The 26,508-nt window shown below is 34.8% G+C and overlaps 1 protein-coding gene and 1 long non-coding RNA gene across 2 annotated transcripts in view; one reads left to right on the top strand and one right to left on the bottom strand.

Annotated features, from left to right (window-relative positions):
* The window catches only part of LOC123668670 (JNK-interacting protein 3), a 40,245-nt gene extending 15,182 nt beyond the window's left edge, over window positions 1–25,063 (top strand). The window contains exons 9-24 of the mRNA XM_045602380.1: window positions 1,675–1,732; window positions 2,495–2,774; window positions 3,289–3,413; window positions 8,065–8,236; window positions 11,503–11,642; window positions 11,973–12,121; window positions 13,408–13,556; window positions 14,231–14,416; window positions 14,559–14,681; window positions 15,940–16,123; window positions 17,464–17,665; window positions 18,578–18,738; window positions 19,328–19,488; window positions 20,076–20,287; window positions 20,945–21,204; window positions 24,942–25,063. Of these exons, the coding sequence (XP_045458336.1) occupies window positions 1,675–1,732; window positions 2,495–2,774; window positions 3,289–3,413; window positions 8,065–8,236; window positions 11,503–11,642; window positions 11,973–12,121; window positions 13,408–13,556; window positions 14,231–14,416; window positions 14,559–14,681; window positions 15,940–16,123; window positions 17,464–17,665; window positions 18,578–18,738; window positions 19,328–19,488; window positions 20,076–20,287; window positions 20,945–21,204; window positions 24,942–25,063 (2,684 nt within the window). The remainder of the gene's footprint in view (window positions 1–1,674; window positions 1,733–2,494; window positions 2,775–3,288; window positions 3,414–8,064; window positions 8,237–11,502; window positions 11,643–11,972; window positions 12,122–13,407; window positions 13,557–14,230; window positions 14,417–14,558; window positions 14,682–15,939; window positions 16,124–17,463; window positions 17,666–18,577; window positions 18,739–19,327; window positions 19,489–20,075; window positions 20,288–20,944; window positions 21,205–24,941) is intronic.
* On the bottom strand, window positions 1,077–17,134 carry LOC123668671. Its single transcript, XR_006745617.1, has 3 exons — window positions 17,013–17,134; window positions 5,919–5,926; window positions 1,077–1,087 (listed from the first exon to the last, which is right to left on the bottom strand). It is a non-coding gene; the product is annotated as an uncharacterized LOC123668671 (long non-coding RNA).
* Window positions 25,064–26,508: the final 1,445 nt, after the last annotated feature.

Below are 26,508 nucleotides of genomic sequence, written 5' to 3'. Positions count from 1 at the left end.
ATAACAAAACTTCTTTGTTGTAACTTTTTTGTTACGAAACCGAAATGTTGTTAGCTATAGTACAGTCAGAGACACATGTGTTCAATTGATTTGGAAATTTAAAAATTTCTGACCGTTTGCAATTGTTGTTTTATTATTATTTTAGGAACATAAAAAAGCAGTATAATTTTAAGTGCTTAGTTGCGTATAATTTTATGCTTGTATCGACGAAAATATAGTTTAAATAAAGTTAAACATGTACTTATATATATATATATATATATATATATATATATATATACTAGCTGACCTGGCGAACTTCGTATCACCTTATTTTTTTCTGAAATATAATAATAACATAATATATCAAAATAAAATATAGCCTATCTTTTAAGTTGGATCAAACTGCACACGGTGTGCAAATTTGACTAAAATCGGTTAAGTAGTTTAGGAGTCCATTGAGGACAAACATTGTGACACGAGATTTATATATATTAAGATATATAGTATATGGAGAAATTCAGTTAATTAAGCTTGTTTCGTTATTCAGTATTACTTTTAAGATTTTTTGTCAGTTTATCGAATCAGGTTATAGGCTATAAAACATCACGGTGGCTATAAATGCGCCTACTGTACATATATTTTCGTTCATGACTATACGTTTACAGCAGCACGCTATACAGCAGATCTTGCCCAATCAACGTAATTAATTCACGATTGCCTAAGGATATGTGTTATTATAATTATTTATCTCGGTCGACGCTCCGCTCTACATCGCCCATCATGTTTACCGGAAGTTATAAACGTTTGAACAAGAACAAATATGACCTCGTGGTCACGGCAATGTTTCTTAAAACTGTTTCTAACGAAGATGTCAAAATATACTTTTTAAAGTTTTGAATTTCAATTGTATTAATAATATTATGTAATATTCATTTTGTAATTGAAATATAATTTTTTATTTGAAAAATATTTTCTGAAGAACTGATGTTTCAGAACATTATATATTAATAAACTGTTTTAAATACAACAGATCACACAATTATTTAGTGATCGATTACATATCTGCAAAATTCCATAATAGATTTACGACTATGTCCTTCTAATACTTTTTTCGATTCAAGATTCCGTTCAATAAAAAAAAAATACATAAATACGCAGTTACTTTTTGTTTCGTATCATTAAATACTTTTTTTAACCGACTTCTAAAAAAGGAGGAGGTTCTCAATTCGACTGAATTTTTTTTTATGTATGTTATTTCAGAACTTTTGACTGGGTAGACCGATTTCGACAAAAAAAAATTGACTATTTTTTCGTCGACCAACGTTGTATTATAACCGCATAACTTTTTACTTGGTGTACCGATTTTGATGATTTTTAATTTAATCGAAAGCTGATGTTTATCTTGTGGTCACATTTAAATTTCATCGAGATATGATTACAAGTTTTTGAGTAATCTTTGATAACGCGTATTTACTAGACTATATTTTCGTGTACCTACGTTGTATTACTTGTCGATGTAATTGAAGTCGTTTTTTTTTTCGTTTGCGAGCAAACACAATTATATAAGAGCATGTTTTGAATTTTTTGCAATGATTTTTTTTATGAATGATTATTTTTTTGTCTCAATAATTAATCATTATGTTATTTAGTACGTGTTTATAATGTTATCTAAATGTGTGTTGTTTTTGTCAGGTATGGGGAAGGAGGTTGAAAATCTGATCTTAGAAAATAACGAATTATTGGCAACTAAGTGAGTATGCTTTTGTTTATTAACTTAAATTAATAAACTTTTTTTTAATGTAATTATTATTTATGTAATTATATCTTAGTGGTATTTTGAATGTAAGAAATTAGATAAACAATGTGTTTTAAATTTTAATCGCTAAAATGAATAGTTTTTCACATTTAATTTATATTAGTAATTTTTAACGATATTTTAAAATTTAATTTTTTTTTTTTTAGCTGTGCCGGCGACTTCGCCCGCGTGAAATTTAATAAAAAAAGTTATTGTTCAGTTTGCAGAGTTATAAAATAAATAAATTTCTAAAACAAAAGTAGCCTAAGTTACTTCTAACTACATCAGCTATCTACCAGTGAAAGTCCCGTCAAAATCGGTCCAGCCGCTTCAGAGATTAGCCGGAACAAACAGACAGACAGACAAAAATTGTAAAAAATGTTATTTTGGTATATGTACCGTATATACCATCCATATGCATTAGATACTCCAATTTTATTTACTTTTATAGATATCGTTTTAACCTTCAAAAAAAGTAACCTTAATTTTACGTATCTAAAAACTTACTGTAGTTTTATTTCTTAAATATTGTATATTTATTTCTTAAAGCATAAAATTGAAGTCAAAATCATTTCTATGGTTGTCTATTTTTATTTATTTTTTCTTTAATTTTCTGAATTTGTTAACTATTATTTTAAAAAAAACTATAATCAACTACCTATAACGCTTTTTAACTATGTAAATCAATAATAAAAAAAAAAACAAAAATAATTCCAGAAACGCCCTGAACGTAGTAAAGGACGACCTAATAGTGAAAGTAGACGAACTGACCGGTGAACAGGAGATACTAAGAGAAGAAGTGTCAGCTCTTAGTGCGGCGAGAGAGAAGCTACGGGAAAGAGTCTCGCAGTTAGAAGAGGAACTGCGCCACCTCCGGGAGGCGGTTGGAGGTTCCCAAGGCCAAGATGATGATGAGGCAGACGTACCAATGGCGCAGAGGAGAAAGTTCACCAGGGTCGAAATGGCACGTGTGCTGATGGAGAGGAACCAGTATAAGGTATCATTGTTGATGTGTTCTGATATCATTCTATACCATATTTCTATTTGGGCTGGCTGAACTAGTCAGCCCTCTTTTCACACATAATGGACCACCTTTGCGTCTAAATGCGGAAAACCGAGCCCAATACAATACTATACAATCATTCTATACCAGTGTTATTAAGTCGAAGCGTGTTTTCGAAGTAAAACTTCTCTACTCACGCTTGACTTCGAGTGTAAGCTGGTGATTGCGAGACGAGAGCGTTGCGAAAAGTGTGATTAAGCGAGGCGAACGTGAAGTTGAGAGGGAATATATGTTTGCGAAGATGGAAAAGGAGAGTGTTACGTTTCATATTAATATATGAGGATACTTTAGAGGAACCAAAGAAGTTGTACTTCAGCGCACAACTAGTTTATGATAAATGTTTAATTTAGAACTTTTAAAAGCTTAAATGGTATGCTTCTTTTTGACACTTTTAAGATATACGTGAATACGCTAGTTTGGAAATCTTAAATAATATGAATGTTCACAGGAAAGATTCATGGAGCTACAGGACGCAGTCCGCTGGACGGAAATGGTGAGAGCCAGCCGTGTCGACTCCACCATGGATAAGAAGAGCAAGCAGGGGATTTGGAAGTTTTTTAGTAAACTCTTCAGGTAAATACACACATGCTTCTGTACATCACTAGCATAACATATTTTAAAATTTAACAGTTCGTTAGCAAAACGAATCGTTTTCTAAATATAGGGACCGGGTATAGTTAATTATTTTTTATTTTATTTATTTACACTTTCGCACACCAATACAAGGTTTTAAAAGTATTACAAATGATTTATAAAAATAGAATTTGTATCAATTGCAACAGGCGGCCTTATCGCTAATACAGCGATCTCTTCCAGGCAACCTTTGGGCAGAGGACTAAATAAGGTGTGTGGGATGGGTATATTATTATACGTGATTTGTTCAGTTTGTATTATTATTACTTACTGCTTGCTCCAAGGTTTAGTAATAGTCCCGATTCTGGTTGTAATATATATTAATTTATGTATGTTTTATTTCTTGCAAAGGAATATGTGCCTATATCAGTCGGCTGTAACCTAAACGTTTGACGCGTTAAGTACTTTCATTGCGTTTTGATTGTATTTTAATTATTTAATTTTATTTATTTTGCAAATATTTGAATTGGATTGAATTGCTGAGCGAAGGATTAATCTCTTAAGAAGTATTGTCTTCTAATTAGCTACGCTGCTCTACTGCGATTTCTGTATCGAGATTTAAGTTAGTTACCAGCTGTTTGTGATAACTGTCTGTGATTTACTCGCTCTCCAGAGCAATATGGATAAGTCCTCAAGCAGAACCAGATACCTCACACACAAAAACAACTTATATTATTATAAATATGAGTTTCAAGTCGGATTCGAACCCAAAACCGTCAGCACTAATGACATTTTTACTCCGCTATACTAGAAAGATCGTCATATATGTATATATAATCTTATTTATACATAATTTGCATTGCGATATCAATTTTTTACAATTTTAAATTATGTTTGTGCATTTATGATTCAATTATATGATAATTGGTAATTATATTCTGTCACATACTTGTTACGAGTTAAAGTACATCAGTATAAATACGATTGGCAAGTTGTACAACTTGTGAGAAATTGGCGAAGCTTTTTGAATAATTATTATCGTTTTAAATTATGCAATTTTCGCTGGACAATGATAACATCTTTGTATAGGAGAAGAATTACAGCTAAATCCATCACCGTTTTTCATTGATGATCGGCGGATGATTCCCTTACCGGAATCAATGATCGCTATCATGTTTCCACGATGACAACCGAAACCGGCGGCTTTATATGTTTTTTGAGATATGATGTGACATCCATACACTAAGAGTACACTAAGAGCAGACGACGCGTTGGCGCAGCGGTCACAGTACCGACTGTTGCACTGTCGGTCGCGGGTTCGAGCCCCGCTCACGACAGATATTTGTATTGGCCATGTAGATGTTTGTCGTGGTCTGGACACAGGAGAAAATCCTACTGGTGGCCGTTGAGTGTGAAGCGTTTATTATTTATTTAAGAGTGTCTAGTCATATAGTATTTGTGTAAATTTACCTCGAGCAGGAATCTGACCCACGACTGTCAGCTTTAAAGCGACAGTTCTCGCTACAGTACTACTATCCTGCTGAACTTTCAATAATTTAATATGTAATAAAAAAAGCGAATGTTATTAATAATAATAATAATAATTATTATTATTATTATAATTTATTTCAGACGTATGTCCATATTTTTCTTAGTTACATTTTTTGCCTTAACTATGTTAGTTTCAATAATTGTGACAAAACAAATTATACTAAATCAAAATCCAATCAATGAACACTAAAATTAAAATCAACATCAATATACTAAAATTCATTCATTATTATTATCGTTTTTAAGTTATTGCCGCTGCTTTGCTTTGCGACTCAAATGTTTCCTGAAAGAAATATAATTATCTATAATAATTAAGATTTGATTGTAAAACAGCATTAATACAAGTGTGGTGTTTTATTGTTATTACAGAGTGTTAATTAAGTGTATCGTATTGAAACTACATAAAAATAAGTTGTCAAGTATGAGCAGTTTTATTAATAAATAAACGATTCTCACAAAGACACCAGTAGGATCTCCTGTGTCGGGGGTCCGGAAATACACAACAGACAATCACAAACGCCCAGACCACGATAAATATCTATATAGCAAATATAAATGTTTGTCGTGTGCGGGGATCGAACCTGCGACCACTAGCGCAATATACAGCGCTATGACCGCTGCGTCAACGTTTCGTCCCTAAAAAGTTGAACCTAAACTGCTAATTCTGTTTGACTGATTTTTTTTTAATAGCTTAGAAATTGTGTGTAATATATAGAGACCGGATTATATGCGACATAAAAAGCTTGTTATATGCATGCAAATTGAAAAATGCTTGAAATATGCACGAAAATTGGCAGAATATGCGAAATTAAATGATAAATTTTACGACCCCCCAAAAAAAGAAAAAGTAATTTTTTATTTTTTTTTTTATTTCAAAATCAGCATACAATGATTAAATTATTTTTTGATAGTCGATAATAAGTACAGTAACATTACTAATGTATAAGTAGAAACTTTTAAATCTCAAAGCTATCAAAATAATTTTATATAAATAAGTCGAATATTACGAATTAAAATTGCATTTTGCTATCTTTTAAGTTGAAATAATGTATGATGTTTAACTAATATAATTTCCGTTATAAGGTATCATGTGTTTGTGATAAGAATCGTAAAGATAATCTTTAAATGTGCGTAATGGATAAGTCGGCTTGTGTTTGTTTTTTTTTTTTATTATTTTATTTTAAACCATTTTAGGTAATATATAACGCTGTGCGAAATTTGTATTTCTGCATTTATAGAATTGCTATCTATGATCTGCGGTTTCACCCGCGTTCATTCGAAAAAAAAAAAAAACGTACTAAAATAATATATAACCAGTAGACTTCCTGGCTAAATTTATTATCCAATACAAATAATTGTGTTTGCTCGCAAACGAAAAAAAAAACCGACTTCAATTACATCAACGAGTAATACAACGTAGATCGACGAAAAAATTGTCAAGTATCAAAGATTACTCAAAAAGTAGTTATCAGATCTACACTTGATACCTATTATTCTTGGGCTGAATGGTTTTCAGTTGTGCCAGGGGGCACTGTCGATTTCACCAATGTCACGTGGGATAGAAAAAACACAATTTAATACCTATTACCACGAGTAGAGGGCACTGGCTTCCAACAGTTTTGTAATATTTTGGTACATTTTCTCTGAACCGAACCGTGGCTAGTAAATTAGTTAGCTATCTGGTGTATCTCACGTGGTTCGCCATCTATGTACTTTGTCTACTTATATCTTCTGCGACATACTTACTCATTACTTAATCTCATGCTGACTGCTAATTTATTAATCTTGTTTTTTATTTAATACTATTTAATGCTACATTTATATTTTACTATATTTAGTTTTTAAATGTAAATTTAACGTCCTGTGCTGGCAGCTTTTGTAAAGGTGCGGACTGAAAAGCAGCTATAAGCCGAGTCCACGATCTTTTTATTAGCATTTTTTTTTTTAAATTTCTGTAAATCAGACTAATAAATCTTTTTAATTTTTTTTTATGCTTGTTGAATAAACGTCTTTATTATTATTATCTATATTTTAATACGGGAAGCAAAAACTTTGTACTAATTTTGCGAAAATTACGGGGATGGAGCAGTATTGAATTTGCATATTTATGGTATATATAGTGCAAGTGCTGAATGCTAATGTTTTTTTTTTTTTCAATTAAATGAATAAAAAAAAAACATTACACATACTACCATGTATTTGATACACACACGCATATATACTCTTTCGTTTATTATTATAGAAGTATAGTCTGACAACGGAACCCTAATAATGTTCAAACTTATAATTTAAACTAGCTGACTCGGCAAACGTTGTCTTGCCGCTAAACGCTATTTAAAAATAGGTGTTGATGGTAGAATGGTGAAAATTTAGGATTGTGTGTATTCTTTAACGCCAAATCATAATAAAATAAAAAATAAAAATTTATCTAAAAATTAAAAAAAAAAAGTTTTTTGGGGTGGACTACCCTTAACATTTAGGGGGATTAAAAATAGATGTTGTTCGATTCTCAGACCTACCCAATATGCACGCAAAATTTCATGAGAATCGGTCGAGCCGTTTCGGAGGAGTTTAATTACAAACACCGCGACACGAGACATTTATATATTAGATTTGACTATTCTATACATTTTGTGGTGTGTGGATACGAATTCGTTAAGTCATTCAACCTCAACTGTAGAAGGTCGACGTTGAACGGATATAAAATACTTTTGTGGATGAGGATATATTTATTTGAGTATAGATATATGATTTGACAATGGCTTAATTTAAACAAGCCGATCGCAGCGACGGCTACTGGATGACTCACTTAACGACTTACAATATACCTTACACTATATTAACATTTAAATCTTACCAACATACATGTTATTGTACAACATTACAGATTATGTATATACATAGGTTACAGATAATATAGCGTCGCTTACATCAACCCTCCACGGGTGGTGAACAGAGTGATTGTGTTTCGGTCTAAATCAAATTTCGAGTATATTCGAGTAATAATCGATTAAGTAAATTATGGTTGAATTTCGAGCAGTGGGCGGCCACTAAATATTATTATTATTACTATACGAGCCCGTGTATCGCACTCCAGCAGCCCGTCCGGGCGGCCGCAGCGGCCGGTGTCGACGCCGCAGCTGCGCGCGGTGGCGGCGCCGCAGCCCGCGCTGCGCCACTCGCGCACGCAGGCCGACTTCCTCGAGACGCAGCTCTCCGACCACCACCACCACCGGCGGCACGACCACGCGCGCTCCGACCAGTTCCGACAGGTGACCGTCACGCTGAACACACACACTTTTATTTATTTATTTATTTTATAGGTACATCCACAGAATACATACAAAACATTATATATGAATCATTACTACATTATTATCTAATATGTATCCCATTACGGAGTACACAACATTCCACCATATATTAATGTCATGAAACAAGTATAATTAAGATAACATCACATAAAAAAAATTAAAGTAAAAAGTAAAAATCGTACTCATTAACAATAAAATTATATATGTATGTAATATGTTTTACATCATCTAACACTATCGCACACCGACGTGCATTGCCATATAACACTGTCTTATACCGTTTTTACACGCGCGCTCACACACACACACAAATGAGTCGCGCCAAAAATGGCGCGAACTCATGTGTCTTGCCCATAATCACCACGCTGGGCTGGGTTTGGTTACCGTTTTATATACAACGACGTATATTGTTTTATGTCGTCTTGCTTTGTCTTATACTGTTAGACAGTCTTGTACACAATTTGATGTACAGATATGCCCTGCCATTCACTGTCATACATTGTTTTACTCTGCCTTATATTATCTTACACCGTCTATTATCGTCTTACATCATCTTACACCATTTTACAATACACCGTACATCATCGTACACTACTGCACGACAGGTTCAAGACGACGACAAGCTCCAACAGGTAACTACGATACTTGGTCATATACTATCGTTTACCACCATACCCTGTCATATATCACCGTACGTATTGTATGTACACACTACAGCACAATTTTGCTCTCTACTGTACAGATGAAACTAAAAAGCAGTAAAGTATAAATGTTACAATTTGAGAATTGAGTTCAAGATTTTGAATTTAGTCAAACTAAAATCCTACATTACCCTATACCGGTAAAACGGTCATGTGTCGTGCCATAGATAACCATATAATGTCATATATTGAATAACATCACCTAATTCGAATGGAAAACGTAGTCCTAGTAATTGATATCCTTTAGTTCACAATCCTAAAAATATTTAGTGATTTCAGAATTGCAAACTTAACCAGTTGTTAATCACACAATTCAATCAATAATTCTAAATATACTTTGCTTAAAATTGGGAGCAGCTCGACCTTGACCTTGCAAAGATCACAGATAAATAACACTGCACAGTCACACACAACAGTCTTATGTTCCTGTGGTGAGTAAAATGACCAGAGCTCCAGGGCGAATTGAGGATAGGGTGGGCAATGTGCTTGTAATGCTCTTGGTTATGGTAGTTAGGCTACGGTATTCGCTTAACATTAGGTGAGCCATACGCTTGTTTGCCACTTATCATATACTATTAAATGAGCAATACTCGTATATATATAATCTGAATCTCGGAAGCGGCTTCAGCGATTTTCATGAACTTTAGTATGTGCAGGGAATTTCGGGGACGATAAAACGGTATAGCTAGGATTCATTTTTAGCAAATGTCGTTTTATCCCTGTTTTTAGGCAATTAAAAAATGGCTAAAATATCGTTAGAATACGAAGGTAAATTTCGCAAAGTCAATAAAGTTATAATAGCTCAGGTAGGAAATTGGCCGGTCGCGATCGACTGAAAAGACCACGGTTCAAATCCCCATGTTTCGAGATTGGTTTTTTTTTCTAATTGTACTCATTACTTTTTATTTAAATAGCCAGTTCATATTTTTTATTATTATGTCGGTAAAATCGAAAAATATTATTCATATTTCATAAATATGTAATTGTTATTTAATTATGATTTCCAAAAAACACGATTTACTAAAAATACCGAGCTAAGCTCGGTTACCCAGATACTGTAGTAGAGCAACATCAATACTAATCAAAGTCCAAGTGCACTTAAAGTAGTACTTAAACTTATTTCTTTACTTTTCGTTTTTCAACCTCGTCCTCGCCTAATTCCTTCTCCTGTTTTCTTTTCAGCTGAACCCCAATGACGTTACAGACGAGTAAAGATTTGATAGACTTATTTTATTAAGCGTTATATGTGTGCGGTTTATTGGTTTGTTAAGTATATCCTTATGTGATAAATAATTGTGATAATTGTTAATAAATGTTTTAAGATAATTATGTGGTTTTTGAATTAATATATAATAAAGAATATCTGAACTTAATACTATTTTTTTTAATGTGTTAATACAGTAATTTTGGGAATAATATAACATAATTATGTTGTTAATGTGTAGTTTTTTCTTGTGACAAGGTTTACACTGTTTCACTACTATTTTAGAAAGAATGAAATTTCCAATGATCATAACTTTATATTTCTTTAGAGCTGTGCTATGTAAGAAGGCAAAATATTGCGTTTTTAGAGCAACCGGGATCGCAAGCCCTTTGTTGCAATCCTATTGCTAAATCCAATTTTTTTTCCATGACTTGCAATGTTAATTGCATTAATTTCCATCAGACCAGTACATAGACTTTGAAACAATAATGACGTTGTAATGTATCCCGACACAAAAATATAAAGATGATTAATCGATATTGACGTTACCATTTTTAGATTATTTTTATTTTTATAAGTCGCTGCCCGCTCTCTGTATGCTTAGATCTTTAAAACTACGCAACGCATTTTGATGCGGTTTTCTTTAGTAAATAGAGTGATTCCAGGGGAAGGTTCAATATAATACATGCATAGTATAGTAGAGGAACACTGATAGTTTTAGAGGTTTCTAATGTGATGTCGTAAATAAACACATTTTGGCGCTTACATTCCAAAAATTTATTTTGTATTTTACGTTTAGTATCAGCATTCCACCCGTGCGAAGCCGGGGCGGATAGCTAGTTGAAAATAAATAATAAATGCTTTCACTCAACGACCCCAGTAGGGTTTCTTCTGTGACCCAGACCACAACAAACATCTATATATACAAATGTTTGTCATAAGCGGTAATCGAGAACCGCGAACGCTAGCGCAACAGCCAGTGCTATGACTATTGTGCCATCGCGTCCTTCTTATACGACGAAGGTTGGCTAACAAGCTTATTGCCCACCTGGTGGTAGTCGCCCATAGACGCCTGCAACATCAGAAGTATCGCAAGCGCGTTGCCGACCCTACCCTCAATACCGGGAGCTCTGGTCACCTTACTCACCACTGGAACACAAGACTGCTTGAAGGCAGTATTATTTAGCTGTGATCGTCTGGAAGGTTGAGATACTCCCCTAATCGGGCTGCTCCAGATTTTGAACAGGACATACCCTACTAATTCAAAATTACTTAAAGTAATACAAAAGGGTTAATATATGGTTATAATGTACATACAGGTACGGGCTCATGTACGCAAAGAAGACGGGCGTACACAGGCTTATGGTTGGAGTCTGCCGTGTAAAACTGGCCAAACTCAACGAGAGGCTCTCTCTCTGTCCTCAGGAGGTGTGCCAGTGCCCGTACCCGTGTTTTGTAGGTGAGTTTATCGGTTTATTTATTTTTTTTAATATATTGGGCATTATTTACCTTTCAACCCTTCATTGTTTATAGATATAAATCACCCAGTTGAGTTTTACATAACTGACAGTCTTAATGGCAAGGCTCGTGTCATGTCATGTCATGTCAGTCTTAAGCTATACAGACATTGAAATTAAATTACTAAAACTTTTTTTAAATCTTTGCTTAACCTACATCCATAACTAGATAATTTATAATTTATATTTACATAATATACATACAAATATAAGTAAACTACAGTAAATAAACAGTATATATGCTTATATATAAACGTATATAAATTTTTCAGGCCGATAGCGGAATCCGAACCGCAAATGACGCTCCTATGCGCGGCGGGTGTAGACCGTAGAGGCGGACGAACTCCAGACGGTGGTTGTATGGTGGGTGATAGCGTGTTCTACGACGGAAGAGGGAAATCACAGGACGCTATGTGTCTAGGTAAATTGTACATACACAGTATGATGCTGGTTACGAAACCTCTTCCAGTTATTATATATTATAATGAAGCAACTTTTTCGAATTTCATCGTGGTTTATTAGGTTTTTTACATGCCCGACGTGTCTGATACTTTACAGCAACCATGATCACAGGATTAAACCTCTATAAAATCCAAAAAAGTTGTTTCATTATAATGAGTGAAATTCGCGTAAACATTAGAAAACAATAAATTATTATATAATTGTGCCTGATGCAATGTTATAATTAAAATAAATTGTTATTTTAGAAATGGCACTCTCAACTTATAGTCCTATTCCTTCTCCTAAACGAAGAAAAAACCCACGCCAAGTATTGGGATGCTACAGCTGATAATGTTTGAACTTGAAAAATAAATGTGTTCAATGATATTAGACACAATCAATGATTCCACTGAATGTGCCAGCAACCTCTTCCTTATCTGGTCCTTTATCTTATTCAATGCTACGGTTGTTTATAGATTAATTTTGTGTTAACATCTAGTAGTGTTTAGATAGATACAGCAGTACAGAAAGTTAGTCCAGTATGGTAACATACTCCATAATAAAATTTGAATAATTTACTGTTAAAGGTGATTTTCTATGGTAAAAGAATGATTCGCAAGCGGAAATTCTCACTGTTATCCATACAAATCCACCCTACTCCTCTCAATGAATGATATTGGATATGGACATTTAGGTCTTTAAAATCAGACAATACTGCCTTTTATGGTTTTGTAATGTTTACACGATTTCCACTCATAATAATAAAAAAACTTTTTTTTAAATTTTATCGCGGTTAATTTCCTGCTCAAAATATCGAGCAGCCCGACTGGGGTAGTACCTCGACCTTACAGAAAATCACAGCAAAATAATACTGTTTTCAAGTATTGTGTTCCTGTTGGTGAGTAAGGTGACCAGAGCTCCTGGGGGGTTCGGGGATTGGGTCGGCAACGCGCTTGCGATGCTTCTGGTGTTGCAGGTGTCTATAAGCTACGGTAATCGCTTACCATCAGGTGAGCCGTACGCTTGTTTGTCGACCTAGTGACATAAAAAAAAATTAAGTTTTTTACATGCCGGACGTTTCGAATACTAAAGTATTCGAAACGTCCGAGAAATCATGGTCACGGGAGGCCTCTACGCGATAAAATCCGAAGTTGTTTCATTGTAATACTTTCTTTGGTGGATCTTTCAACAAAAAATTGCATTAAAATAGTTTAAAGCCTATTATTTATCTTTTTTTATTATTGACATTTTATTTTTTACATACAGCATATGAAATGAGTAAAGCTCAAGGGGCAAGTTCACCGGATGTTGAGCAAGGAGACGAGCAACTTCCAACATCTCCAGAGCCAACCGAGAGCACTCTGTCTTCGCTTGTGTGGATCTGTGCCAATACGCAGAATAAGGGAATCGTCATGGTATATATTTTTATAATGAAATTAAACCTCAGCAAAATTTAAAGTGTAGCCTGTTAATAGAGGATTTTTTTTCTGAAAATGTTTTTAAGTTGTTCTTCACATTCGAAATGTATAACTTCTTTTGAGACTATTCATGTCAGTGGATTGTAAAAGTATGTGACACAAAGCACCAATGCCTAAATCACTTCAAATGTCTGTATGGATTGTACATAAAAAGTTTAAGGAAGTAGGTGAGAAAATAAGCTAAATTTTATACCTACGACCGTTATTCATTTACTTGCAATGATGTCTTAATTTTAAGTTTCGTTCGTTTTAATTACGAACCCTTAAATTTCAAATACATGTTCAAACAGACATGCTCGCAACCAAAACATATATAAACGGTGAATTTTAAATATACAAACATCATGTTGATACAATGAAACCTTAGCTTGTGACCACTCGAATAATGAAGGACTGATGCTCGAAAAACCACCGTGCCTAGGAGAGCACGTTAAGCCGTCGGTCCCGGTTGTTATCATGTACACCTGATAGCGATCGTTACTCATAGTAGGGAATATATCCGCCAACCCGCATTGGAGCAACGTGGTGGATTAAGCTTCGACCCCTTCTCTTACATAGAGAAAGAGGCCTATGGCCAACAGTAGGATGTTACAGGAATGTGTATCCCACAGATAATCGACGCAAACAATCCAGCGGACGTGATCGAGTCGTTCCCTGTGAGCGACAAACACATACTCTGCATCGCTTCAGTACCGGGGGCCCTCGACGAAGACTACCGGGAACTGAGCGAGAGGGACCAGCCCTCCCCTCCGCCCTCACCTGTGCACGCGCAGACCGAAGAGAACAAGCGACACTCGGTAACTAGGTTTTTTTTTATACCACAAGAGTAGCATGGAAACGTATGATTCGTCTTATGGTAAACGTTTACCGTGCCCTACCTCAGATAAATATGTATATGTCCAAAAACGTAATTTAATATGTAAATATTTATATGAATAGCAATCTCTGTTCTGCGTGGGTAAGAGTGAGTCAACCGAGAGTCAGAGCAATGGACCGGCGACTGCAAGCAACGGGCAGATGGAGAATGGAAAGAAGATGGTTATCGTTGGGAGCACTAGACTTGTGAGTAACTCTTATCTTACTAATATAATATTACTAATTGACCCAGCAAACGTTGCTTTGCCATATATGTTATTAATCCTCCTAATCTCCCCCCCCCCCCCCGTTATAATAATAATAATTTATTTATTCACTCCTTTTAACGAAACAATTTACAGCACGTTAACTATTCACATTTTAAACAGAAACATATACAGGTTAACGTTGGCAGCCGTAATAGTATAGACTGTGATACAGCTGCCTGCGTCTTCTTAGGGTCTGTTATAACTTAGGCGTATGAAAAATAGATGTTAGCCGATTCTCAGACCTACCCTATATTCACTCAAAATGTCATAAAAATCGGTCCAGCCCATTTATCGAGGAAGGTTATAAGATATATATCATTACGCTCAGACCAAAAGGAGCGGAGCACCGATGAACAATGTTTCAAAATCGGGGGTTCTTTTTTTATTTTGAGAGCTTTCACTGCGTGCGTTGTGAATAGTTAAAGTTTCGCAAAATCATGTATGGCAGAATTGATCCTCTTTAAGAGTTCTAAAAAAAAGTCCGCGACAGCATATATCTATATTTTAAGGTTGGCTCACTATAAACTTTTTTATGCTAACCAAGTTTGTTCTAAAATAATGTATTATTTGCGAAGATGTATTTATAAACATGATATTAATCCTTATCTAAATAAATACGTTATTCATCACAAGTATTTAATTTAAAACAAAATAGCCTTTTACATAATTCGATTTCAATGAATATCTCAGGAGATATCGCAGTTTTAAAATAACATCACCTTACTCACCACAGGAACAACACCTTACTCACCACAGGAACTTAACACCTTACTCACCACAGGAACTTAACACTACTTATGAGGAGTATTATTTAGCTCTGATCTTCTCTAAGGTACTTCCCCAGTTGAACTGCTCTAAAATTTGAGTAGGATATTTCCTGCTTGGCCCTACCTCAGTTAAATTGATTTGAGCTGCAGAATTTTTCTACGCTCTGTGGACTTTTATCATTAGGCCTAAAAAAGTCTAGTTCAGTCAAAACAAACAACAATCATTAACACAAGTATAAACAAAACATATTTTTTATATTATATTATTATTAGGTATTTTTATGTAATTATTTTTTCACATTGCAAAAAAAAAAACTCTTTAAAAAAGTAACAATAAACATAACACTTCTATAATATCATCGGTTATGATCTGATCAATTATAAATATTAAATTATTACAAAAATATTAATGCTTATTATTTAAACAAGGTACAAGCAACTCTGCTGACACCTCCCAGTACGCCAGTTAAAGAAACGGCCCCTCCACCGTCACAAGCGGAAGAGGTCGCGAACAGCGAGGATAAAGAAGCGAGCGCGGAGGCGGAAGCGGAAGCGGAACCGGAACCGGAAACCGGTACCGACAGTCCGCCATTGTCATCTACACCTATTAACGGTAAAGTAGAAGTTTTATTATGTTTATTATATATAAACTAGAAGACGTTGTCCTGGCCGGAATACACCTACTAAATTAGATTGCTAACACACCGTTGGCAGCGCCACCTACCGGGTCCAACTGTGGTTTCAAACCATCCATAAACCCATAGAAAATACGTACAAAATTTTAATCAGTTCAGTCGTTTAGCAAAAGTTAGGTGACAAACACACATACAGAAAAAATATCTATACAAATAAATAAAATTTGGAGTGTCTGTTTGTAATATTAAAATAACCGCTTTTTACTTTTGTATATAGATGTAAAACGGTACATATACCAAAATACCATTTTTTCTAATTTTTGTCTGTCTGTCCGTTCCGGCTAATCTCTGAAACGGCTGGACAGATATTGACGGGACTTTCGCTGGCATATAACTGATGTAATAAGGAGTAACTTAGGCTACTTTTGTTTTAGAAATTTAGTTATTCTGTAACTCTGTGAACTGAACAATGAGCGTAACGGGGCAATGAGTCATAATAATAGTCCAGGCTAAATTTCGATTTGGGAGATCTTAAATATCAAGTGATAAATACTTGTGTTTCCCTTCATGTCATCATATACTTTTGTAATGTAAAGCTTAAAGCCGTCAGTACCGGTTGAGAAGCGAGCGAATACGAAAGCGAGTCTTCCAACCCGCCTGCCCAGCGTGGTGACTACGGGCAAAACACATGAGTTCACGTTATTTTTGACGTAAACTTGCGGAGGCCATGTCCAGCAGTGGACTGTATAGGCTGTAATGATGAAAGCGAGTCTTAACCATTACAGTACCTGGCTATAAATAATGCACACCAATCTTAATTATTATGTTTATTTGTGGCTGGGTACTGTACTAGTGTTTATACTTCACTAGCTACCCGCCCCTGCTTCGCACGGTTACAAAAACTATCGGTGTTCCTCTAATATATTATGCATGTATTATATATGGAAACCTTTCCCTGGAATCACTCTATTTAATAAAGAAAAACGCATCAAAATCGTTGCGTAGTTTTAAATATACATACATCACACAGACAGCGGGAAGCGACTTTGTTTTATAATGTGTAATGATTTAACAACGCAAGAGCCTATTATTATTAAGATTTCTGCCAATAATACTGCTGATCGCACATGTATACTAATGCTAAAAAGGTGAGAGTTTGTCTGTTTGTTTGAACTAGTTACTGGTTCGAATTGTTTTTTTTTTTGTGTTGGATAGTCCATTTACCGGAGAGATAATAAAACTAACGCGAGTTAAAACGCGGGGACAGATAGTATTATTATAAAAATACATATTGAACGAATATTTTTTTGTTTCTCAGCGGTGACCGAAGTTCGGAACTCTCCCGAACCAGGGGTTGACGCGTTCGCTCAAGAGACGGAGTCCCTAAACCAAGAAAATCAGAGTGAGGAACCACGAGACCGCAAGATGTCTACCGTTATGGCTACCATGTGGCTCGGTACTAAGAGTGGTTTACTCTTCGTACATTCCGCTGTGGCTAATTATAGCAAGTGCTTAGCGAGGTACGTTGTTAATGTAATCATAATAAGACTATTGTACCACCATCAACTCTAACTTTAAAAAAAAAAACGCTTGTGCTTTAGACCATATGACTGAAGTTAAACTTCTTTACTTGCCCCTACAGTATATACGGAACTTAACTCTCTCTCTTTCTACCACAGCCAGTCAGTTCAGCCTATCACAGTCCACTGCTGAACATAGGCCTCCACTAGTTCGCGCCACAAATGGCGGGAAGTCATGTGTGTCGTCCATAGTCACCACGTTTGGCAGATGGGTTGGTGACCGCAGGGCTGGCTTTGTCGCACCGAAGACGCTGCTGCCCGTCTTCGGCCTGTGTATTTCGAAGCCAGCAGTTGGATAGATATCCTACCATCGGTCGGCTTTTTAAGTTTCAAGGTGGTCGTGGAACTGTTTTATCCCTTAATCGCCTCTTACGACACCCACGGGAAGAGAGGGGGTGGCTATATTCAAAGTTGGAAAGCAGATTTCGCTAGTTTGGTACCATGATAAGGAAACTAGGATCTGATGACGGGATCCCAGAGAAATCGAGGGAAACTCGAAAATCCGCATAACTTTTTACTGGGTGTACCGATTTCTATTGATTTTTAATTTAATCGAAAAACCGATGTTTATCATGTGGCCACATTAAATTTCATCGAGATCTGATTACAACTTTTGGAGTAATCTTTGCTAATGCGTATTTACTTGACTAATTTTTCGTCTACTAACGTTGTATTACTTGTCGATATGATTGAAGTCGATTTTTCTTCGTTTGCCTGCAAACACAATTATTACTTATGGGTAATTTTTGTTTTGCACAGTGAAGTTTATCTACAACGATTAAAAATTACTTCGTTATATTGAGTTATTAGTGTTTAGGTTAATATAAATATATAAAGAATTTATTTTTGCAGGGTCAAATTGAACGATGCAATACTATCGATCGTGTGGTGTTCATCGAGATGTGTGGTAGCGTTAGCGGACGGTACGATAGCGATATTCCAAAGAGCCGCAGACGGACAGTGGGACTTCTCGCAGTACTGGCTCATGACCCTCGGCGACCCCAAGTGTTCAGGTAACTGGGGACTATATACAGATTAATATTATGGACCTACCAGCTTTTGTACTACATAAAATGGTAGAATGCAACTAAATGAAATTTAATTTCTCTTTTTTTAGTAAATTATAATAAGCGCTTTTTTATTTAATCAATACATATTTATAATAATAAATATTAATTAGTTTATTGTTAGTAAGCACAATTTTAGTAAATTTGAACCCCCTCCCGCTTGTCAGCGAAAGGCAGCAACACCTTAGTCAATCCCTATGCTTGCGTAGACATTCGTGTATAAAAGTTTAATCTATTCAGAAATAATAAATGAATATTGCTGATTTAGACCACCACCGAGCCCCCATGTCATTAAAAATACGCAAAACAATAACTCCCCACCCCCATACGGTGCTTACGCAATACTTGAATGAACCCCAATTCATTATACGTTAAATTTAGTTATAAGATATTTAAAGGCATAATAAAAAAAAAAATTGTGACTCATAATTATTTATTTATTTCCATAAGTATACTACCGTTACAGGCTTATAACCTAATGCGATAGTACATATAATACTAAAATATTGTAACAAAAAACAATTTGTCTGTGCAGTTCGTTGTCTAAGTGCGGTGGGTAATGTGGTATGGTGCGGATACCGGAACTGTGTTCTAGTGGTGGAGCCTCGCTCACGACGCTTGTTACGTTCATTAGAGGCTCACCCACGACACGAGAGTCAGGTTCGACAGATGGCGGCACATAGGGACGGAGTTTGGGTGAGTTCTTCAATTTGTGATCTTTGGCAACATGTTCGATTAGCTAGAGAAGCCAAGAATGGTATAATATTATTGTTCTCTAGTTTTTTTTTTTCTGTGACTACCTCAGGTCACTAAGCGATGACTATTTAAGGGCCTGTTTCACCAGTTGTAGATAACGCTATTTAACGGATGACGGTATCCGTCAGTTGAAAGTTATTGATTCGTTATTCTTTTTACTATCGAATTCTACTTTATTTATGAGATTTCTATTCGCATATATTAATCTAAAAGTTTTTGATTTTTAACTTTTACAAAGATTTTTTTTTTTACGTAATTTGGTGAAAACTTATCTTTCTATGTCCCAAACACACTGTAATTTTATAATTTAAAATATATTTTTTTTGGCGGAAATCGAGATAAACAGTTTTTCAACCCAAAAAACCTAATTAAATTAAATTAGTATAACATAATTTGATAACACGTGCTACTCTGTCTACGATTGATGGATTTATGTGTCAGTAGACAGGTGAATCGAAACTATAAGTTGACACTATCACACACAGATGCAAAACGGAACGATAAAACACTCTTTAAAATATTAACAGGTATCAATAAAAATGGATTCCGCTCTACGTCTCTACCACGCACGCACGTACAAACATCTAAAGGACGTGGATATCGAACCGTACGTCAGCAAGATGCTGGGTACAGGGAAGCTGGGCTTCTCTCTCGTCCGGATCACAGCCCTATTGATCAGTTCCGGTAGACTTTGGATAGGAACGAGCAATGGGGTTGTTATATCTGTGCCATTGTCTGATGGGGCGGTCCCTGGGTCTATTGTACAAAATTCGCTCGTGACCGCTTCGGGTACAGCGAATCGAACGCCTATACCTGGTGAGATTTTTTATCATAATTTATTATTATTGTCTTTCATTAAAAATGTATATAAAACATTTCTTTGTTCAAGTATTTTCAGAAGAACCTTTGAATCTTCATTCTAGAAATTTTGTAATGTGCTTTATTTATAGGCTTTTTCAATAATCTATCCATTTTGGTTTTGGTTACTAGCGACAGGTTTTTGACACAATTTGTTTGGGAGTTTTATGTATAGTAAGCAAATCCACAAACAGATAAAGCATTGAAACTAACCTTTAGATTCCATCGTTATAGCGAAGTTTCCTTTTAAGATAATATAATTTTCTTTAATAAACTAGGTAGGTGTGAGGCTACCGTTAACTTAGAAAGTATTTTCTACTTAGAAGAATGGACGAAAAATTCAACTGTTACTTTTACTTATTTTGTCAATTGTTTAATTGAACCTATAGATACAAAGTTTTATGAATTTTAAAAATTATCTAATTTTTTACAACGTAAGCGTGTGTTAATTTTGTTTCTCAACGTTAAATTAAAGTTATATAAGTTTATATAAATAAAATGTATGTATTGAAATGTGTAAAACGTTTACAGGTCACGTAACATTAGTGCGATCGGGATCTTTGACTGGCGGCAATATCCCACTATGTTCTATGGCGCACGCGCAACTCAGTTTCCACGGTCACCGTGAAGCAGTCACCTTCTTCGTAGCTGTCCCTGGAGCGGCTCCTGGGTCACCTGACTCTCCACCACCCCCTCAACCCCATGGCTCTCCGACCAACCAATCGGAACCATCAAGCCCCGCCGCACCCCCCATGCTTGTCATATCTGGGGGGGAGGGTTACATCGATTTCAGAATAGGTATCTTATATTTCTAGTATTATTTACACGATAATAAGTTTTTCAAATAAAAAAGTCATCAAAAGCTCATAATAATGATTAATAAATTAATTTTCATGTCAAAGCACAACCATAACCCCGCATTACAAATTTCAATGAAGTGACTCCTAAAGCTTAAAACCATTGTTTTGTTTACACGTCATAAGGGTATTGGTAACTCCGATTCCTCATATGCTTCTAAAATCCCCCTTTTATGTTTTGTTAAATATTTTTTCTTATTTTCCAAACAAGCAATATGCACGTTACAGTACGGGTAGGTACGTTGGGGTGGCCAGGTAAAATGATTTACAGGGACATTTTAAAAAATTTTGTTCCTTATCCTTTACAACAGCATAAGTACAGAATTAACAAGACAAAACAATGTATTACTTGTCTTACCTGTAAGGTCTTTATTTTAATAATGTAACATAAAATAAAACAAGAGAAGTGTCTCTTTTATCCTTAAATATATTAAAATTCTTGGTTACCCTAATGGATAGGCTTTGGCTTCAAAGACTCCGTAATGCTTATATGCTTTCATAGATAGTTATTTTATAACATTTGCTTGTAGTGTTTGGAGGGTTCTTGTTCTTTCGCCTATATTACGTATTTTTATACAGTCAAAGAAAACTCTCATATCAAAAAGCCTCTATTTTCAATTAATACATTTATTTTGCTTATTTCTGTTATAACAAGTGCCTATTGTTTGTTTTGAAAATGATAGTTTTTCTACTAAAATGTTGTTCAATTGAATTTATACTCTGTTCGTTTGAGTGGCTTTAATATCAGCCCAAGTCAAGTTGAAAGATAATATGTTAGAGAATAGTTGATGATTATAAAAACTATTTTTCGTTTCGTGTAAAACAGTAAAAAAAAATTAAATAAAAAAAAATTATGTCTTACACTTGTTTTCTTTAATAATAAATCAAGATACTAAAAATAAGCATCAATCATTAAGCTTAGATTGTAATTAAAAAATAGAAATAAAATCAAATATGTCTCCATTAGTTCAAAACTATGTCGCTCCAACGAACAGAAACTCAGCGCTAACTGACATTAAAGCTTTCACAGAACATGACGTCATATTAGTGGAAAGACATAATTTTAGTATATTGTTTATCGGGTTATTTTTTGCCACTAGAGGAGCATGCCGATGACGTACGAGATACCGCCTCCCACCTCATTGTATGGCAGATCGTTGACTCCTGACCGTACCCGATCGTAGCCGATCGTACCCGATCGTACCCGACCGTACCCGATTGTACCCGATAGCATATAAGGCAATATTCTTAGTCGTACATGGTACGTGTTTTGTGTTTACGGGCTTGGGCGACACTAACTGCGTACGCACTTACGGGCTAACTGCATCGTTTGCTCGTTTTGATGTAACTTGAACGATTTGAAACGATACTTTTGAAATGATGTTCCAAAATTAAAAATTAATAATAAAAAAATTCTTTTTTTAATTTTTTATGATTACATTATAATGTTACTTTATATTTAGAGGAAAATGTAATGAATTCTAATTCCAATGAATTAGAATTCATTACATTTTCCTCAAACAACCTCAACAAAACATCAATATGCTACATATCAAATATTCATTTAAAATATATGTTCTGTTCTATTTTTGTAAACAGTTTTTGGTTCTAACATAATTATAGATAACTTAAATTTAATTTGTTACGTAACATCTGATGCATGAAAATCTTAAAAAGAAGTTTATCTCGTACAAGTTCTGTCAAAGTGGGCTAGTAACATGTAAATTACTGTCCTCATGACGTCATCGGTACACTAGCTCTAACTCCCATATCAGTCCGTGTCATAATTTTACGTATATACTCGTATAATCATTCTTATTGCCTCAATGTTATATGTTAAGCTGATTGTCAAAAATGTGTTAGACTTAACGAAATACTAAATTTTTATATGTATTGTACAAATGCTACATGCAAAGTTATGAAAGCAATTTTATAAATCGGGTTTCAATGTGACTCTTTGATTTATACAGAATCAAAATATGATTTAAATAAATAAAAAAAGAGATCATACAGAATCGTATTTGATGATCGGTTTAAATTTAATTCAATACTTTGTTATTTTATGAATGATATTTAATTGATTTTTCAAAATTATGTACGGATTGATAATATATGCCTAATATAAGTTGAATTCAGCTTTTAATATATCTTTTAACATCTCCCGGTGTGCCGATGATAATGAAATATCATGATATCATTGTCTCAAATCATTTATAGCGCAAATATTATGGCTACGCCGCTAATGTATGAAAGAGGTACTTATCAAAGGAGTACCTACTGTCAATCAAATAACATCGCATGTGACCTACTATTATTGAACCTTTTACACTTCATTGCTCTCCGTAGGATGAAAACTGTCAGACCACGATAAACTATTTGTATCACATAAACATTTGACAGAAATGGATATAAGACCAATACAAATAATACCTATTAATTTTTTAGAAAAAGTATACAGCAAATACTGCCAAGTGTTCTTTCTGATGTTCAGTGATTATGATCACGTGTGAACACTTCGGCTTTGAAGGTATTACAAGTGATGTAAGGATACAAATGCTTTACTGACTGTGCTTGGCCGTAAACTTTTTTTTTTATACATATTTTTCAAATGTGGTCACCCAGGCGAACTAGTTGTATATTAAAATAAAACTTAATACACACTGTTGGGTTATTAAAGCATTAGAAGTATTATTCATATTTCAAATAATATTCGAAGTGTAAGTTCACAGTGGCAAGTTATAATATTTGTGTTTCATTTCACGTATTATATTGTATCGAATTTGAGTAGGATTTCTCACAGCTAACGTGTATATTGCTAATGGTCCTATCTACTTCAAAACCTGTAAACAAAATGTGTTTTATTTCATAACAATTATTATTATTATAACAGCATCTATACTGTCTTCACGAAAGGGTTTTATTTCTATATTACATCATATGTTTTTAAATTGTTTATCAATAATATTTTTGGAACGAAGTTCCTTACGGCAGGCTTGACATTTGGCTTTGGGCGAGCGAACTGAAAAAAAATGTGATACTAAAACCGTAAGAAAAATATATAACGGAAGTGACGTAATATCAGTCACACGACTGTATAATATGACGTTTGTAAAACTAAAATATTGCTAGTAAACTTTTTTTAAATTATGTAATTTTATACTTTCGACAAAAATAAATAGACGTTTTTTTATTTCACTTAATAGTTTGAATTATTATTATTATTATTTTGTTTGATTTATTTTATTTTACGGTATTTGTTATTTTCTAAAATACTCAATTTCCTAAATACTTTTATGTACTTAATTAAATACCAATCAACAAAATTTTAAAAATAAGAACTAGAATATATATATAAAATTCATCATTTTTTTTTTCAAATTGTGTTGCTTCTATACTATCCGAAGGAACTTCGTTTCTACCTGGTGTCCCATGAGACCACATAATTTTTGTTACAATGTATGTCACTGTATTATTTGTCACTGTATTATTGTGAACCAAGTTTATGATCTATGAATTTAGTGTCGACAAATTGAATTTCGCTGTACCAGTTTCACCTCGTTTTTTTTTTTTGTGGTGAAACTAGAAATAATGTAAGTTCACAAGAATACACTGATAAATGTACATTATATACATATGTGATAAATATACACCATATGTTAAGAAGTGTATTATTCACAGCCGACTCGGAGATGGAGGAGAGCGTAGTGGCGGCTGAGGACGGGTCGTCGAGTGGGCACAGCTCGCTAGTTGAGCGCTCCGGCCGTAGTCACCTGATAGTATGGCAGGTGGCCGCCGCCTAGCACGGGCCGGCGCGCGTCCGTCCCCGCCCGCGGCCGCCCTCCGACTGCGACTACGTCTACGTGTGCACATCCGCAAAGCCCGCCGACACCTTCACCTGCGAGTAGCCGGTCAGTGATGCGAATCGATTCGAAATTCAAATCGCTCGATTGTTCGGATAGTGTTCGAAATTCAAAGTAGCTATGATTACAAATTGGACTACATCTACGTGTGCACCTAGGCGAAACCCGCCGACACCTTCATCCGTGAGTCGCCGAGGTCGGTGGAGCGACTCGATTCGATTTTTAAATCGCACGATTATTCAAAATTTAAATATTAGCGACAGATTAAAAATAAGACTATGTCTAGGTGTGCACCTTCGCGAAGCCCGACGACACCTTCACTCGCGATTAGTCTCGAGGTCATGCGACTCGATTCGATTTTCAACTCAATTGAGTAATTTTTCGATTAAAAATAATAATAGTAATATTAGTAAAAATATTTAAAATATTATTAATAATATTAGTAATATTCGATTTATCGATTAGTGTTAGAAATTCAGACTAGCTACAGATTAAAATAAAACGATTGCAAATATTTGTCATTGAAAATCATGTGTTGTATATTTAAACAGTGCCATGTACCGATGTTCGGTGACTTGAGTCGATCGATTATTGTTAAATCGATTCGCATCTTTAAGGTGAACGGAGTGTAGTTATTAAGTTGTTCGTGAATTAGAATCGTTTCATAATCCTTTCGATCACGGCACCCAGTGCACATATCAGGGCGAGGACACGACGCGCGGCCACAGATAAGACATTATAGTATTATATTTGTGTATCGGCCAGTGTTGCCAGTTCATTACGATTCGGTATACTTTTTCAAACACGAAAATCCAATGTTTCTATATAATTAAGTAAATAATATTCAATGTAATAAAATATTTAACATTATCACTCAATTTTGACGTATGTTTTGAAATGCTTTCGATTATACCTCGAACCGTTTTGTCACGTCCAGCCGCATGTGTTTTTATTAGCTGTAAATAGTTGTGGCGACTCTGATATCGAGTGCTGTGCGCTTCCCGACTCACCCCGGCCGCTTGCTAGCGTCGTACCGAGCACTATATTGTAATATATCGCTCCTACGATCATTAACTTTAATAAATCTCATATAGATTGTAAGTTACGAGATATAACCACCAAAAATTCTTTTTAGAATCTTTATTAGTGATTAGTTAGCGGTTTAGTGTATAGCGGCTAGATTTACTAAACGTCTCTCGTTATAGAACAATTTTATTTTCGACTGATAACTAAAACGGGCTGTGGTTGTCATCTGCATCACAAGTTTAGTTTTAAGATTAATCGTTCGATTGTAATCGAGGATCACTCGCGAAGCCACGTGTGACCCGGTGGTAATTAACTTTACCGTGTAATTTATTACATTGTTTTGAGAAGAATGTACTAGT

This window comes from Melitaea cinxia, chromosome Z, assembly GCF_905220565.1.
Source record: "Melitaea cinxia chromosome Z, ilMelCinx1.1, whole genome shotgun sequence".
NCBI lineage: Eukaryota > Metazoa > Arthropoda > Insecta > Lepidoptera > Nymphalidae > Melitaea > Melitaea cinxia.
Note: the sequence above shows the minus strand (reverse complement) of the source record. Positions and strands in the feature narration are given on the sequence as shown.